Source organism: Oreochromis niloticus, linkage group LG7 (assembly GCF_001858045.2).
Source record: "Oreochromis niloticus isolate F11D_XX linkage group LG7, O_niloticus_UMD_NMBU, whole genome shotgun sequence".
In the NCBI taxonomy this organism is placed as follows: Eukaryota; Metazoa; Chordata; class Actinopteri; order Cichliformes; family Cichlidae; genus Oreochromis; species Oreochromis niloticus.
Window position 1 is genome coordinate 38,757,300 of NC_031972.2, and position 16,469 is coordinate 38,773,768.

A 16,469-nucleotide genomic window follows, 5' to 3' on the forward strand; every position below is an offset into this window, starting at 1 on the left:
ACTGTCTTTTTGGCCAAGGCGTGCCCGGTCTCTCTTTAATCTTACTCCCCTCAAAGATCAGAAATAAAATCAGCATTAGCTCAGAGTAGGTTAATTAGATAAATACAATTAAAGTGATTTGATTGATACTCCTAAATTTCTTTAAAAAGACATCCTGTATTCAAAAAGTCTCTATGTCTATATGTTCCCTATATGTTCCCTGCTCTCCAGACCACTTAATTAAACCTAGTCATAATTTTCTGGTCAACTATAAATCCATGACATTTCAGCATCATTGTTGTCACCTGGTCAACTATAAATAGATCATCAATCAATTATAACAGGTCAACTTTGAATCTGTGTTATTTCAATGTCATTACTTTTACACTGTCGGTTTCAACAGTATTTTAACACTGATTCAACATTTATTTAGCACTGAGATTTCAGTCTGGACTACAATGATGATTCAGATGAAAACTAAACATCATTCAATGTTATCTTTCTATCTGGGAAACCAGAAGACAGTGTGTGTCATAACTGAATAATTCAACTGTATTCTTGCAACATACATATCAAAGGTATCAGAAGGTCTGAAAGTAGCACACAAACTTTCTAGAAATTGAACACATTTTATATTTTATGAAAAAAACATGCTTGCTTTAAAATTAAGTTGTAAACATGATTTATTGACAAGAACCACCACCAGCATCATCTTGACTTTGTTTTACAACACTGATATTATGCAGTGTCACACCCAGGTTTTTGTCAAACCAGCAGCATACAATAATAACTTCTATACAAACATCTATACAGGATATATCTATTGAGTTATGTGCACTTGATCTCCATGGCGTCAGAATCACAGAAGTGGATTACATAGGGCACTTTCTGGTACAGCCTCTCACCATGATGCAGCTAAGATGACAGCCACAGTCGTACATATTTGAGTTAACCAACAAACAAAGTTTGCTGTCTTATATACTTTGTGTAATGCAAATGTAATTCTTGAAACAAACATGTAAGCCAAGAATGGTGTGACACAGTGTGTTTGATGCAGGCCATCTTGTTTTGGTTGTCCTGAAAAATTCAGGTTTTATGCGAAGAGGAGCATATAGATCACCTGTCCTTTAGCCTGTCTTTACTGTGCTAGGACAGCAGCTGCTATGCTCCTATTAGTGAATCTCATGGACAAGTTGCAGAAGTGCCCATACAAGAAGACTGACAGCATGAGGAGTCCAAGATGAAGCACTGATTGTCTTTTTCTAATATTTGGGCAAAACACACCACCTATAATAGCAGACAGATGCCTATTTTCAGTCCCCAGAATTTTTGCTTTTAATGTCTGTTTTTGGTCGGGGATCATCCATACAATTATATGCTTTCCTTAGTAAGAGCTCCACCCTCTCTGTCCCTCTTTTAAAGTCCTGTCCAGCCACAAGACTGCTTGTCTGTAACTGGCTGTTGCTTTTATTTCGATTCTGTGACAAAGAGGAAAGCCATCATCATTACACCAGAAAATAAAATAGAAAAAAAAGGCACTGTTGCTCTGATATAGATTAAGCAACTGGCTTAATCTGCTCAAATCTTTTTATTCCATATACATTTAATAGAAGACCAAAGATTCAAATTCCTGATCTTATAACTGCAGTAAGTACATTTTTGCCACAACTGGGTAGCAGAACAGCTGTCTACATTTTATATGACCAGAGGCCTAAACTAGTAAGCAGGATTCCAGCTTATCCAGGGAACTTCAGGGTTCACCCTCAGTGTTTTGCACTACAAAGGTGGTACATTTCTAACCGGGGTAAATCGCCACGTGCTTATGCTGTGAACCTAACCTGTAGGTTAAAATCCTGATTAGAGATCAAGAGGTATAAAATCACTGCCTACTGACCATTCAGTACTACAGAAAATAGCATTACCATGCCTGCAAGGTCACTCGGACCTCTGTGCATTAATAAGAGGACGATTTTTACTAGCATGAACTGTCTTTGTTTCCTTAATGAGCATCAGTAATAAAAAATAACTTTTAGATGAAAACTTATTCTTTGATTTTTTATGTCACCGTAACAAGGAATGTTATTGTTTTATTGGCATTGATATCTGATCCTAAAACAGGACACCTACACTGTACTTGCTGACCTCATATGAAATTTGTAAGTAGACTACCTTTGAATTCTGTTTTTATATTTAGTGTTTTCTCTCAAACCCTTAAACAGGGTCTACAGCTCGAAGAATCAAAACTGCGGGTCACATTGCCACAGGCATGTTCGTGTATTAGTTTGGTGATTTGGAAAAAATATTAAATATTGTTGTATGTACTTTTAATCTGCAACAAAATGTCTTTTACCTTGTTTTTTGTTCTGTGTGCAAAATCACAAGATTAACAATTAACGATGAACTACAGCTTAAAAACTTGCACTAAAAAACATAAACATTGTTTAGGGGTCAGAGAGTAAGGATTAGTGTTAAAACAGAATTTAAAAATAGGCTTAGTCTACATGCAAAAGTGATTTGAGGTCAGCAAGTATAGTGCAGGTGTACTGTTTTAGCATCCTATATTAATGCTCATAGAACACTAAAACACCTGTAAAACTGTTTTCTGTCAACAGAAAAAAATAATTCAAAGAATAATGTTGCATCTAACATTAAGACATCAGGTTCAACTGAAAAACCTTGCATTCTCCTACACCCCACAGAGATACGAGGGATCTTCCAGAAATGCTAATGCTATCTTCTGGAGAACTGATTGGTCAGTAGGCAGTGATTTCAAGTTATCATATATCATGATAACTGATTGGCAGCCTCGCCTCTGTCAGTGCGCCCCAGGGCAGCTGTGGCTACGACGTAGCTTGCCGTCACCAGTGTGTGAATGTGTGTGTGAATGGGTGGATGACTGAACGTGTAAAGCGCTTTGGGGTCCTTAGGGACTAAGTAAAGCGCTATACAAATACAGGCCATTTACCATTTTACCATTTATCATGGTGATTTACCCCAGTAAGAAAGTGAAACACCACCTAGAACAGAAAATGCTGGCGCCCGCCACTGCTACTGCCTCAGCCTCCTAGTAGAGCCCCCTTATTGTATAAGTTTGAATTTTCAGAAAAAATGACCTCTGACCTTAAGGTCTAGGTCACCGGGATTCAAATTTGTCCGAGAGTTTTAGAAGATGCACCTATCGTATCAATTTCAAAATCCTGGGTGAATTCCTTCTTGCATTATTGCATTCAGAAAGATTTTCAGAAAAGTTGACCTCTGACCTTCACCTTGAGGTCCAGGTCACTGAGATTCACACTTGTCCAAGATATTTAGTAGTTTGTGAAAATCCTCCATCACCCTTGTTCTTAAGTTGTCGTATTCACAGGATTTTCAGAAAACTTTACTTCTGACTGAAGATTCACTGAGATTCCAACTCATCTGAGATTTTTAGTAGCTGCCCCTATGGCATGAATTTCAAAATCCTACGTCACCTTGTGCTCAAGTTATCACATTCATAAACTTGGGTGTCCACACCACCCAACCACCTAGCATGACCTGCACATGTGGCTTCCATTTGTGAAACCACATGCGCCACTTTCTACCTCCTTTTTGATAACTTAAAGCTCCAACTGTTAGCAAGGCTTGAGTATGTATGCTTTAAGCAATACAGAAAATGTCTCAGCTCAAAATAATGCGGTCCTTCCTATTAGTCTGCATCAAGTACATCAGTGCGCAGTCAAAGAAAGCTGCATGAAGAGTTAAAGTTGAGCCACATTTGGAAGAAAAGGGAAAGCAGCAAAAAGACGAATGAGACATCTTTACAAGAACTCCAAAGATCATCAACAGTAGACTATCATGTCTGGGGTTCAGAAAATACACAGTTTATAGTTTTAGAAATGTTTTTTGTTTTTATTGTCCTTTAAAATATTGTCTTGGGGAATCTTTAAAATAAACTTGAATCACAGATTGTCAAAAGAATTTCGTTTGATCAAAAGAATGTAGTTACGTCACTGAGATGATCATCATTGCACATAATCATTTAAGCAGGTAGAATAGATCAGTTGAGTACAGCTATTTTTTAAAATCTTACTTTAAGTTGTGAATGACTACAGAGAAAATAAGAAAGAGTGGGGGAAAGTAGAAAGTGTTTAAAAGGGGCTTTATGAGGGGTTTAAAAAAATATCCTTGTAGTTTATAGTCTTTTGTTTTTACCACATTAGCTGGAAAATATAAAACTTGTAAAATAAAGCGTTATCATTTGAACTCAAGTGCCTGTATCACTCCGTTACATCAAATGTTAATAATAAGAAAGAGCATTCATGCACTAGTTTCTTGTTTTACTAACTATTCAGCTTGTTTGTAATATATCAAAATTAATGACTATGTTCCTGGAGCTCAAAGTGTGGTCTAAGTGTTCAGTGACATACAGTGGGGTAAATAATTATTTGATCCCCTGCTGAATGTGTAGATTTTCTCACTTACAAAGAAATGAACAGTCTCTAATTTCTATGTTAGTTTCATTCTAATGGAGAGCAACAAAATGTCAACCAAAAATCCAAGAAAAAAACAAAAAACAAAAATCCTAAATTGATTTGCATGTCCCTGAGTGAAAAAAATATTTGATCCCCTACAACCCACTAAGAATTCTGGGTCCCACAGATTTCTGAGTGCCCACGTGGCACACAAACTACAATAGATCAATCAATCAGTTGACTGGAGATACTCCTGGTCTCAACTTGCTGTGTGTATACATTACTCCTGTCCACCAAAACAATTTCTTCAATTCCAGCCTCTCCACTAACAAGGGAAAGACCAAAGGGACAATACAGTAGACCTGCATAAGGCTTGAATATGCTACAAGACCAGCAAGAAGCTTGGTGAGAAGGTGACAACTATTTGTACAATTTTTTGGGAAATGGAAGAAATATAAAATGACTATCAATGGCCCTTGGTCTGGGGCTCCATGCAAAATCTTGCAAAAATTGTTCAAAGTCTCAAGGTTGGTGGATCAGCCCAAAAGGAACCACAGTCACTGGGACACCACTGGTAACACACTACACTGTAAATCTTCTACATCTGCAAAGTCCCCCTGCTTAAGAAGGCACGTGTACAGATCCATGGTAGGATTGTCAGCAAACATCTAAATGATTCAGAGAAGGATTGGGAGAAAATACTGAGGTGTTTAGTGACAGTTAAACCCACTGTGTTTGCTGGAAGAGAAATACAGAGTATGGCCCAAAGAATACCATACCTACAGTCAAGCAAGGAAATGGGAGCATTGTGCATTGGTGCTGTTTCTCTTTTAAGGGTACAGGATCACTTCATCACATTGAGTGGGCCAGTGGACAGGGCTGTACTGTAAGATCTTGGATGAGAACCTTCTTCCCTCAGTTAGAACACCGAAGATCGGTCATACACGGGTCTTAAAGCATGAAAATGATCTAAATACCAACAAGTAAACAACAGAGTGGCTAAAAAAGGTGAACATTATGATCATGGAGTGGCCAGTCGCTAGACCTCTATCCTATAAATCTGATCTGTAGAGAGAATCAGAACTGAAGCTTGAAGCTGCCAACAGGCAGCTGAGAAAATTAAAGGATTTGGAGAATTTCTGTAAAGAAGAGTGGGCGCATAATCCCTGCTGAAATGTGTGAAAAAATGGTGACCAACTACAAGAAACATCTTAGTGCTGCGATTGCCAGTAAAGGCGCCTGCCACTGCTACCGGGCTGTACGTCGCTGACGCATTGACGAACTAACCGCGCTAATGCGTTGACGCCGTGCAGCCCCACGCACGGGGCGACCTGCGCTAACTTGCTAACGGAGATTTGCCGCGTTAATGCGGTTAAGATTTTCAGTTGTGTTTTGGTAAAAAACATAGTTATGCTTGTGGTGTGACAACCCCTCCCCCAAAAAACGTATGGATGTGCTTGGGAAAAGAGAATATTATTACATAAAATGATGCTGATCACACCTTGTGAGAAACTGTTTTAACAGCTGACTGTGCAGTTCAGGCCTGGTGAGGAAAAGCAGCACAAAAGTTTTACAGTCCTTATTTTCCCCTGAGTTATTGATTGTGTTACTAGTTAGCTAACATAAACTAATGTAATGTCTGTTGACTCCAACCAACCCGATGATGTAACGTTCTGTAACTGATACAAGATGGCGCTACACATATTCTAAAAACTTGAACTTTAAGCACTTCTTTCTTAAAACCAGCTACACATACAGAGTTACATCTGTGTCAGCTTTTGAGAGCAGGGCTACAGGCAGTGTAAATTAGCCTTTATACATGTAGTTTTCCATGTCCACAAGTCAATGGAATTTGTGGAATTTTCAACTGGAACACTGCCTCACCTCATCAGCGCAGCCCCATTAACCCCAAGTTAACAGTCCAAGATGATGGCAGTGAACATCGAACGGTGGAACAACTGTAAAATCTTTCATCCGTACAGCCAGTGTTGCTGCAGTGGGGTTTTAAAGTGCAAAAAAGTATTGTCTGGTATTGGTAGCAATACATAAATGGCTCAACCTTGCTAAGAAGAAAAAAAGTTTTCCTTGTGTTTCTGACTTTACTACAAGAATGCACTCAACTCTGGAGTAATGACACTCCAAATATCCAACATTTGAGGGAACTAGAAAACAGCTTGGAAATCCAATACATATTTCACTCAATGTCATCCAAATACATTTAGAACTTTTATGTTTTTATTTTGGATTTCTGTGTGTCATTCTTTCTCCATTAAAATGAAACTACCATAAACATCTGAGAGTGTTCATTTCTTTATAAGCGAGTAAACTTTACAAATTCAGCAGGGCATCGCATAATTTTTTTCCCCACTCTAAAAGAGGAAATCAGTAAAAATGTCTAGATTTGTTTAACTAGAAGAACCAGATTTTTTTGTTTTTCCATTTGTTGAACTGTGTAGTGTCACCCATCAGTTTCATAGACTATACAAATAGTTGACAGACTGCCATGTGAGTGGTCAATGATCATGCTTTCCACAGCATGAATCCTAATGGCTGGTGTTCATAGACGTTACACGTTCTCTCACCTACGTCTTGCATCTCTTGGTAGTTGTTTTGTGTCTATTTGAAGTCTCTTTTGGGTGATTTTGCTGTTATTTGTGGTTGTTTGCTTTTCTTTGTGAATAATCAATCATCAATGTGACTTTTTTCTTTTGCGCACTCTTTGCAAGTTCAGGAAGAATTTATTTAAAATTTTTGTTTTCATTGAACTCCATACCAACCCTAAAAAGTCATACATGATTACTTATGCAAACAGCAATTAAATGTTAAATGGACTGGTACTTATATAGCTCTTTTCTACTCAATATGAGCACTCAAAGGACTTTCTACCACAAGTCTTATTCACCCATTTACACATTCACACAGATGCATCAGGGGCAACTTGGGGTTGAGTGTCTCGTCCGAGGATACTTTGACATGTGGACTGGAGGAGCCAGGGCTCGATCTACCAACCAAATTGGTCGACACCTGCTCTCCTACCTGAACCACAGCAACCTGGCTCTTAAATTTAAGGCTCTTAAACAATCTAACAAATATTTAAGTTATATAATTTAATTTTTATTCTGCTTAAAGCTTTGTTGCCCAGAATGTATGAGCTAAAGTTAAATATATGTATCTCTGAACATTTAAATATGTACTTCAAAGGCTGTTTAATCAAATAAAATCAGAAGCTGCACTTCCAGCTAGTTTTTAGGACCACGACTTTAAATCTTATGAGATTTTATTCATGTGTTTTATTTGAGCTCCTACAATGTTATGTGATTCAACGACTAACACTGTTATTTAAACATTGTGTCATTAGATTGCTTACAATCATTGACAGATATTGACATGTTTCTATGGTGCCAGATTGTTTGTATGGTAATTGCTAATATCAGAAAGATGATTCAGATTTTTTCTCACAACATTTGTAGTTGCTGAGATTTGGCTTTGTGGGCTAGAGTAGCTCTGAAGGTAGTCTGTATATATGCAGTATCCATGCATAGTTAATTAAGATCATTTTTGCAAATAAAATGCATTAGTATTCAATATCTCTGTTTAACTATTGGTAACTTTCTGTGGCTTGAAAAATCCCACGTGACCCTATCAATCCATAGAGTTATTCATATTGTGATATGGCCAAAAGAAGGAGAAGCTTGCTGTATTAGTGGATGCAGCTTAGAAAAGAAATAATCCACCATGCAAAGAAGATATATTGGTAATCCAGTTGGTGGTATATAAGACCAGGCTTACATGCACATAGTGAATATTAAATTCATAGAATGGACGGACAGGAGGCATTATTCAATGAAGATGTCTTCAGTGGGACAGGAGTAGCCGACGTGCTCCTTGTAATACTGCTGGAATGCCCTCCTGTTGGGAAAAATAGCACAAAAGATTTCATAACCAAGCAGACCAGGTCACTGGAAATGGATGATTTACAAGCTACCAGCCAGACTGACTTGTTTTAATGGTCCAGCCAGTGTTATGGCAAAATGTGAAAGACCCCTATTGTACTTATTTTGTGTACATAAACAAAAATTGTTTTAAAATCACCTTTAAACCTAATATATTTCAACAGAAGAGCGTTTATGTGTGTAAATGTGCTGCTGAGAATCCTCAAAGCAAACTCATTGAGAAAAAAGCTCTTTGAATGACATGGCAGCTGTTATATTTGAATCCAAAACATGATCCTTTTATAAACCAAACAAAATAGTTTTTATTGTCTAATGTTTTTATTTCCTAAACCTAACCAAGTAGTCAAGGCTCTCGGGTTTCTGTATTTAACACAGGTCTGTTGTAGAAATCATTTCAAAGGCCAATTCATGAAAATCAGTGCCAGTGAAGACCATTCCCATCAGCCACTAATGCAAGTTAAAACTCTACATGGCAAAGAAATAATGAGACATAAAAGGAATCCAGAAATGCTGCTGTATAAATGCTATATAGGTATTAATTGGATATTTAAAATCTCATATCTAGCATGAAAAGGAAAACATTTAGCTTTTAAAACTACAACTGGCCTCCTGAGCCTCCAGCACTTTTGTTGTTAATAAGGTTGTAATGTAACATTGGAAAATATTCCACTGTACCAGGTTCTTTTAATTTAAAAAATGTAATTACAATTTTTGTCATTTATCTTTTACCCAACCTAACATCTTTTTTTTGGAAACAGGTTATATCTCCATGTTTTTTCCTAGCAGGCAGCATATTGTTCAGGATGAAAACAAAACTGCAGCTAATAAAAGCCTCCCAACATCAGCCTTTCCCTGTTACTTACTGGATATCATAGTGAGTGAATTGTACTTAACCTCGGTGATGTGTTTTTCCCCCATAAAACAATTAAAAAGACACTACTTTCTCAGAGCTTTCATCTGTCAGAGTTTGAAACCCTTATAGAAATCATAACACACTATAAACTATTGTCTATAGAAGTAATAAACCCTCTGCAGCATGTCCATAGATAGGGCAGTCATATGTATTGAACCTTAAATATAATTGAATTAAATGCAGAGCAGAACACAGTGGAGTAGGACTTACCCGACAGATTCTGCTAAAGGATGTAAAGTTGTTTGTGACATCAGGACATGACAAGCAAAGCGCTGCTGGTCAGGGTGCTTGGTGATGAAGCCAAAGTACCTGCAGTGCAAATAAAACGATTATTTCCCAACATATAATTAAGCCTGTTCCAGGACAAAAAAAACAACAGAGCAAGCAGTAATTATTTTACACAGAAAAGATTCAGGTTCATAAAAGTTAACTAATCTCTCACGAGGTGAGGGAATTGTAATACAAGCCATCTAAAGCATTTGACTCACCTGCTGTATTTTGGATGACAGCCACAGAATGAAATATTTTTCAACTGGAAGAAATGGAAGCACTGGTCCCCCTGATGACAGCAAAGACAAAGAGCTCTAAAATTACTCTAAATTAACATCATAGTTAGAAACTTTTGTTAAGCTAGAATTTAAATTAGTTCATTACAGTGAAAAACATCAGAAAATGTTGTTAAATGGTAACTTACAACTGGAGAAATCAACTACCCATAGACCTACTGGAACTAACAAAGTCATGGGGTAGCAGTCCACAATTATAGTTAAGATAACTTTATGAGTATATCACTAAGTGTTGATTGTCTTCTATTTAGGCTAGAGGGGCTATGATGCCACTGACAGTTGAAAAAGGAAAAGCACTGTTATAGTGAATACAACTTCTTAAATTTGAACTTATATAGGACTAATAATGCAACCACATTTAGCCATTAATACATTGCTTCTATCTGTGCCTTCATTCTGAGCAATTTGAGGATCTGTAGCTTGCCTATTGACACTTTGACAAATGGCCTGGAGGCCTCTGATTAGAAGATGACAAGCTTTAAATCCTGAACCATAGTCACCCATAGTCGTGAATATGTTAGGTTATGTTAGGTTGTAAGTACACAAGAAAATGCAATATTTGATGTTGGGTTTGTTGTATTTAGACATTTAACCCATCTCAATGTATTCAGTTGACATAGTATCACAGTGTGACCACAGTAAGGACCCACCCACAGGGTGTTGCACGTTGAGGGTAAGGGTTTTTGACACTTTGTTCGCGCAGCTCTTCAGCTGCCTTTTCCTGCTCAGCACATCACACCACTCTCTCGTCAGGTCCAAGCATCCTCATGAAATAGGAAAAGCATGACCCAATGATGGACCACCTTAGACTACCTTGAACTTAAAAGGCCGGAGAGCCAGATACCACCAGGTGATCTGGGCGTTACCATCCTTCATGTAATAGAGCCACTGCACGTGGCCAGGGTCATGGCAGCGTCCAAGGTGGCTGGCCTATGGTAACGGACCCACCTTGAGGTCTCTGCGGTGAGCCCCACTATGAACTGCTTTGTCACCACCAGCTCCACGATGCAAGCCTCCCTTTCAGCAGGGGTTGGTTGCAGCCACCGCCACCGCATGACAGAGCCCCCTAGCATAGGCGAAAGGCTGGCCCTCCAGCCCCATTTATTCCTCCTGGAAACGCTGGCAATAGTCCTTCGGCGCAAGGCTCAATTGGTCCACTACCGCCCGGCAAATGGCAGACATCCACAAAGCTGCTCCACGCTCAGAGCCACTTTCGGCAACACTGTGGCAGGAATAAGGACCCACGCACATGGTGTTGCATGTTGACAGGTGATTTATTAAAAAGAGTTTTTGACACACTTCCATCTCCTGCTCACCACACCACACCGCTCTCTCATTAGATTCCAGCATCCTCCTGAAATAAGGAAGGCATGACCCTGTAATGGAGAACAGCTGTGTGGGTCAGCCTCCTCTGACACCACACCCTGAACTCACTGCTCCACCCCTCCTATGCTAAGCCACAAACCACACCACACACAGAAAACAGAAACAGCATGTAAATGTGGATGAAAACGGCTTTTTTTCTGAAGACTAAAAAAACAGAAAAAAATATTTTTAATAAAAATTTATTCAAAAAAATAAATTAAGATGGGAATTTTAAAAATGAAAATGATATCTGTGAAATGGTGAACAAAAAATCAAAGGAGGAAAATCCATCCGTCCTTGTTTTAATTATTTATCCAAGTAGAGATATGAGACCAAATATTAGGATGGAAAATGGAAATACATATAAAGCAAAATGGGAAATGTGAATAGTAAATGCTAAATTAAAGCTGCTAAATAGAAAATGTAAGAGAAGAAATACTTTGAGGATCTTCTTAATCCTTGTTCCCAAGCTCTGCTTCTTCTACGAAAGGCATGTAGAGGAGTCTGGCAGAGGCCAGAGGGGTGGATGAGAGTCACCCTGAGTTCCTAAAAACCCTGATGCTGTAGAGATGTTTTGGTTGACAAGCCTCTGAAATGTTCATTCAAGATTTGGGGTAGTGCCTCTGGATTGGAAGACTGGGTTCATCATTCCATCATCAAGAAGGGGGACTGAAGCGTCTATTCCAACTATAGGAGGATTACACTACTCAGCCTCTCTAGGAAGGTCTATGCTTTTCTATCTTCCTCCCCTCGACCCCAACAGGTCATGGCAGATGGCTCCCTTCCCTGAGCCTGGATCTGCTGGAGGTTTCTTCCCACTGCTGCCAAGTGCTTGTTTATAAGGGGCTGTCTGATTGTTGTGGTTTTCTCTTTATTATTGTAGGATTTTTACCTTACAATATAAAGGACCTTTTAATGAATACTGTTGTGATTTGGTCTATATAAAAAAACCCCTGAAATTTATTGAATGAGAGGTCTGTTAGTCAAACCTTGGATTCTGGGGAAACTGGGGATTCCCTTCTCATCATGAAACTCTGGACCAATTCTTTAGCCGTTCAAGGGTGTTCAAGTGCATGTGGGAATTTGCCTATTCAGTTTACAAGTGTTTTGTGTGGAGAATGTTAGCTACCAAAAAAATGAGAGTGCAGATTCAACCGGCAGAAATGAGTTTTCTCTGAAGGGTGGGAGGCAGCTATGGGTTCTCACCCTTCCAGATAGGGTGAGAAGGCACTCAGAAAAGAGTCACAACTCCTCCACACTGAAAGGAGCCATTGGAAGTGGTTTGGTCATCTTACCAACATGTCTCCTGGGTTCATAGCATTCACTGTAAAATGCTTAACTTTCCCTTTTCATTTGATACAAGCAATGAAATACTTCCAATATAGAGGATATAACTGATGTGCTAGACCTTGAACGGGCACATAGGGAAAATTCAAAAGGCAAATTACTCCATTACTTCTGTCCTGTATAACAACAGGTGAGTCATAACTCTAGAAATGACAGAGATCAAGTTTCAGTAACAATGACCAAGTTGACAGGTGTCAAAAAGGCTCAGATGCCCAATAACTCATCCACCTGAGACAGTCTAACTAATAAGGGACTTAATATCCAGCTTTATAATTATTGGTAAAGTATGGTGTTCAAGAAAATATATACATGTCACTGTGCTAATGGTAATTTTGCTTCAAATGCAGCATTAAAGTTGTAACAAAATAAGTGGAAATAAGCATTTTGTAATGAATTTTCATTACACCAGGACAGGACCACATAGTAAAACCTGCCAGCAGAAGCATAAGTGCTGGCAATAATGTTAGCCACTTATGCAGGTTACATTTTGGCTCTGCAATGATTAAATCCTGCAGAAGACTAAATCAGGCCTGAGAGAGAATGGATCCTACACACATGTTGCTATGGTGACGTGCGAATAAAATGGAATAAATTTAATTACGTTCACCATAGAAACATGAAATTATTTTGTTCAAATTACAAGTTAGACTTTTGTAAATGTAATTACCACCCAGAGTCCTTTTTTCGGTATACCGAAAAAAGTAGAGGCGGCTGCTCGACTTGACTGAGATGGATGCTTTCCTTAAACCACGATCCAAAGCGGGCGAGATGAAATCACGTGCGGTGTCGCGAGATTTAACATTGGTATATTATTGACTTACTTTACTCAAACATGATATGACCAATTTAATATATCCTCTCTGCATATCATGTAGTTTCTACACTATATAGTTACACTTAACTTTAAAGCATGAGGCAATTGTGTTGAATACATGCAAGATGCTTACATAAATCCAAGAGATGGCCAATCCCCTTTTTTCAGTGTAGGGTATTGTTTGCACAAGTGTCAGTCAGTATATGTATATATACATATACACACACATATTAAACACTATTTGTTTTAATGGTTTTAGCACCATTTTATCAGTAGTCTAATATTCAAATGTACTCTCTGTTTAAACAAATACTATTTTATGGTAAAATACATACATTTTAAAAATTCCTTCTATAAATTAGAGTGTTCCATTTTTATTCTGTGAGTAAAGAAAAGTGTGAAGAGAGTGAATAGTGCTGTACCCTGTGAGCAGAGTGACACTGATCCTGGACACTCATCTTCACCCCTTTCACACTGACTTCCAGTGCACAGGCTGATGGAGGCTGACCCGCTGACCGCCTGTTGTATGCTACCTGTTAACACAAATAGACCGTTAGTTAGTAATCATGCCAGGCGAGATTTGCTTTGACTCTAACAGGACGAATCAAGTATGAAAGTGGCATCGGGAAAATGTTCTTTAACAATCTCTTCAAAAGCTTTTTTTCAGAATCAAAATCTTTATCGTCTTTATGCCAAAAGCACAATAGAATTATATACAACCGCATTCAATGCAAAGAATACAATATAACTTTTATTTTATGTACAATAAAAGAAAGAAAGAGAAATTGTGATAAATAAATAAAAAGTATCAAACAGCATACAGTACTGTGCAAAAGTTTTAGGCAGGTGAGAAAATATGCTGTAAACAAAGAATGCTTTCAAAAATGGAAGTGTTCATTTATTTTCATCAATCAACAAAATGCAGTGAATGAACAAAAGAGAAATCTAAATCAAATCAATATTTTGGTGTGTCCACCCTTTGCCTTTAAAAGTACCCAATTCTTCTAAGTACACTTGTACACAGTTTTTGAAACAACTCGGCTGGTAGGCTGTCCCAAACATCTTGGGGAACTAACCACAGATCTTCTGTGGATGTCGGCATCCTCACGTCTTCCTGTGTCTTCATGTAATCCCAGACACACTCGATGATGTTGAGATCAGGGCTCTGTGGGGGGGCCATACCATCACTTCCAGTACTTCTTGTTCTTCGTGTCGCTGATAGTTCTTAATGACTTTGGCTGTATGTTTGGGGTCGTTGTCCTGCTGCAGAATACTTCTGGGTCCAATATACAATAATTTATATTTCTGAAAGCATTTTTGTTTACAGCATTTTTTCACACCTTCCGAAACCTTTTGCACTGTACTGTATATAATGAACATACTGACTGAAACTGGACTAACTTTCAACATATTGAATGAAAGTCAGTAATGAAGACATAATTCTGTGGAAAATGCATGTAATGCCAGGTAGGCTGCCCAATGCTCTGTGGGGCTTGGAGGTGCTGCTGCTGTGAGCCCGGGTGTGAATGGATCAGGGCCCCCTACCCTTGATGGATTCAGGGGGACGGGCGTGCACATGTAGGTCAGCGGGGGAGCTGCCCCCCAGCCAATCCTTTCATTCCCATCCCCAATTGTGATTTTTGACCAGGATATGTCCTTCAATGCACATATTAAACAAATAATAGGGCTGCTTTCTTCCATTTGTCCAATATCTTTAAAATTAGAAATATCCTGTCTCAGAGTGATGCTGAAAAACTAGTTCATGGATTTATTACTTCTAGGCTGGACTACTGTAATTCATTATTATCAGGATGTCCTAAAAACTCCCTGAAAAGTCTTCAGTTAATCCAAAATGCTGTAGCAAGAGTCCTGACAGGGACTAGAAAGAGAGAGCAGATTTCTCCTATACTGGCTTGCCTTCATTGGCTCCCTGTTAAATCCATAATTGAATTTAAAATCTTTCTCATCACATAGAAGGTCTTAAATAATCAGGCCCCATCTTATCGGAAAGATCTCATAGTACTGCATCACCCACTTTGCTCTCAGACTGCAGCCCTACTTGTGGTTTCTTGGGTATTTAAAAGTAGAATTGGAGGCAAAGCCTTCAGTTTTCAGGCCCCTCCTTTGGCGAAACAGCTCCCGGTTTGGATTTGGGAAACAGATACTATCTCTACTTTTAAGATAAGGCTTAAAACTTTCCTTTTCTATATCAGTGTGAAGAGCTGCCTTTATCTCATTCGTTTTTTATTTTAAATATATTTTAACTGATTCTTGGGGGATTTTAATCATTTATGTTAATGAATTTGTTTATTCCATACTTCAGCTGTGAGCTTTAATTAAACAGTTTATTTTTGTACCTTCTGCATTGCAGCACACAGCACATCTTTGCCTGTGTAGATGGGAACCTGAACGGAGCCCAGATATTGCACCAGGAACTTCTCAATCCAACCATCCTTTTGAACTGCAAGAAGAAAGAAGAAAACATGCTTTTAATCATAGTTGCAGCTGATGAAATTCTCCTTACATAATCCAGTGTGCTGCAACGTACCTTGCTCAATTTCTTTGGGCACCCTGACAGCATAAAAGGCAGGAAAAATGCCTATAGCCCCAGTCCTCATGTTGTAACCCTGACACCATAGGTCCTTAGACTGGTTCAACATTAAGATAGGGTCATCTGCTTCAAGGTCCAGCTCATCTGCATGACGAGGAACAAACCTAAAACCATAGAGAGAAAAAGTACAGGATTTCAGATTCATGTGACTCTTTGCACACGGCACAGTTAATCTGTGTAAGTTCATGTGTGCTGACCTGTAGACAGCTCTGTGACTCTGTTGCCTCTCCACTCCATCCAGAACACAGGAGAACACACCAAACGAGCCAGCACCTGAACAACACATCACTGGCATTATACTCACAATCAGCTACTTAAAGTTTGTATATTTGCCATCCTCAACATCTAATGGGAAACAAGAAAAGAAAAGAAAAGAAAAGAAAAGAATCAAAATAAAACAGAAAAAAATAAGCATCCACTAACATTTATTTAGGAAAGTGTAATTTTTTTATGTAAAATTATGGCAACCC

The 16,469-nt window shown here is 38.5% G+C and overlaps 1 protein-coding gene across 1 annotated transcript in view; it reads right to left on the minus strand.

Moving 5' to 3' along the window:
- Nucleotides 1-644: 644 nt before the first annotated feature.
- mapk8ip1a (mitogen-activated protein kinase 8 interacting protein 1a) overlaps nucleotides 645-16,469 on the minus strand; it is a 29,555-nt gene continuing 13,730 nt past the window's right edge. The window contains exons 6-12 of the mRNA XM_005458376.4: nucleotides 16,197-16,272; nucleotides 15,937-16,103; nucleotides 15,746-15,849; nucleotides 13,811-13,921; nucleotides 9,785-9,855; nucleotides 9,507-9,605; nucleotides 645-8,339 (exon numbers count right to left, since the gene is read on the minus strand). Of these exons, the coding sequence (XP_005458433.1) occupies nucleotides 8,267-8,339; nucleotides 9,507-9,605; nucleotides 9,785-9,855; nucleotides 13,811-13,921; nucleotides 15,746-15,849; nucleotides 15,937-16,103; nucleotides 16,197-16,272 (701 nt within the window). The 3' untranslated portion in view covers nucleotides 645-8,266. The remainder of the gene's footprint in view (nucleotides 8,340-9,506; nucleotides 9,606-9,784; nucleotides 9,856-13,810; nucleotides 13,922-15,745; nucleotides 15,850-15,936; nucleotides 16,104-16,196; nucleotides 16,273-16,469) is intronic.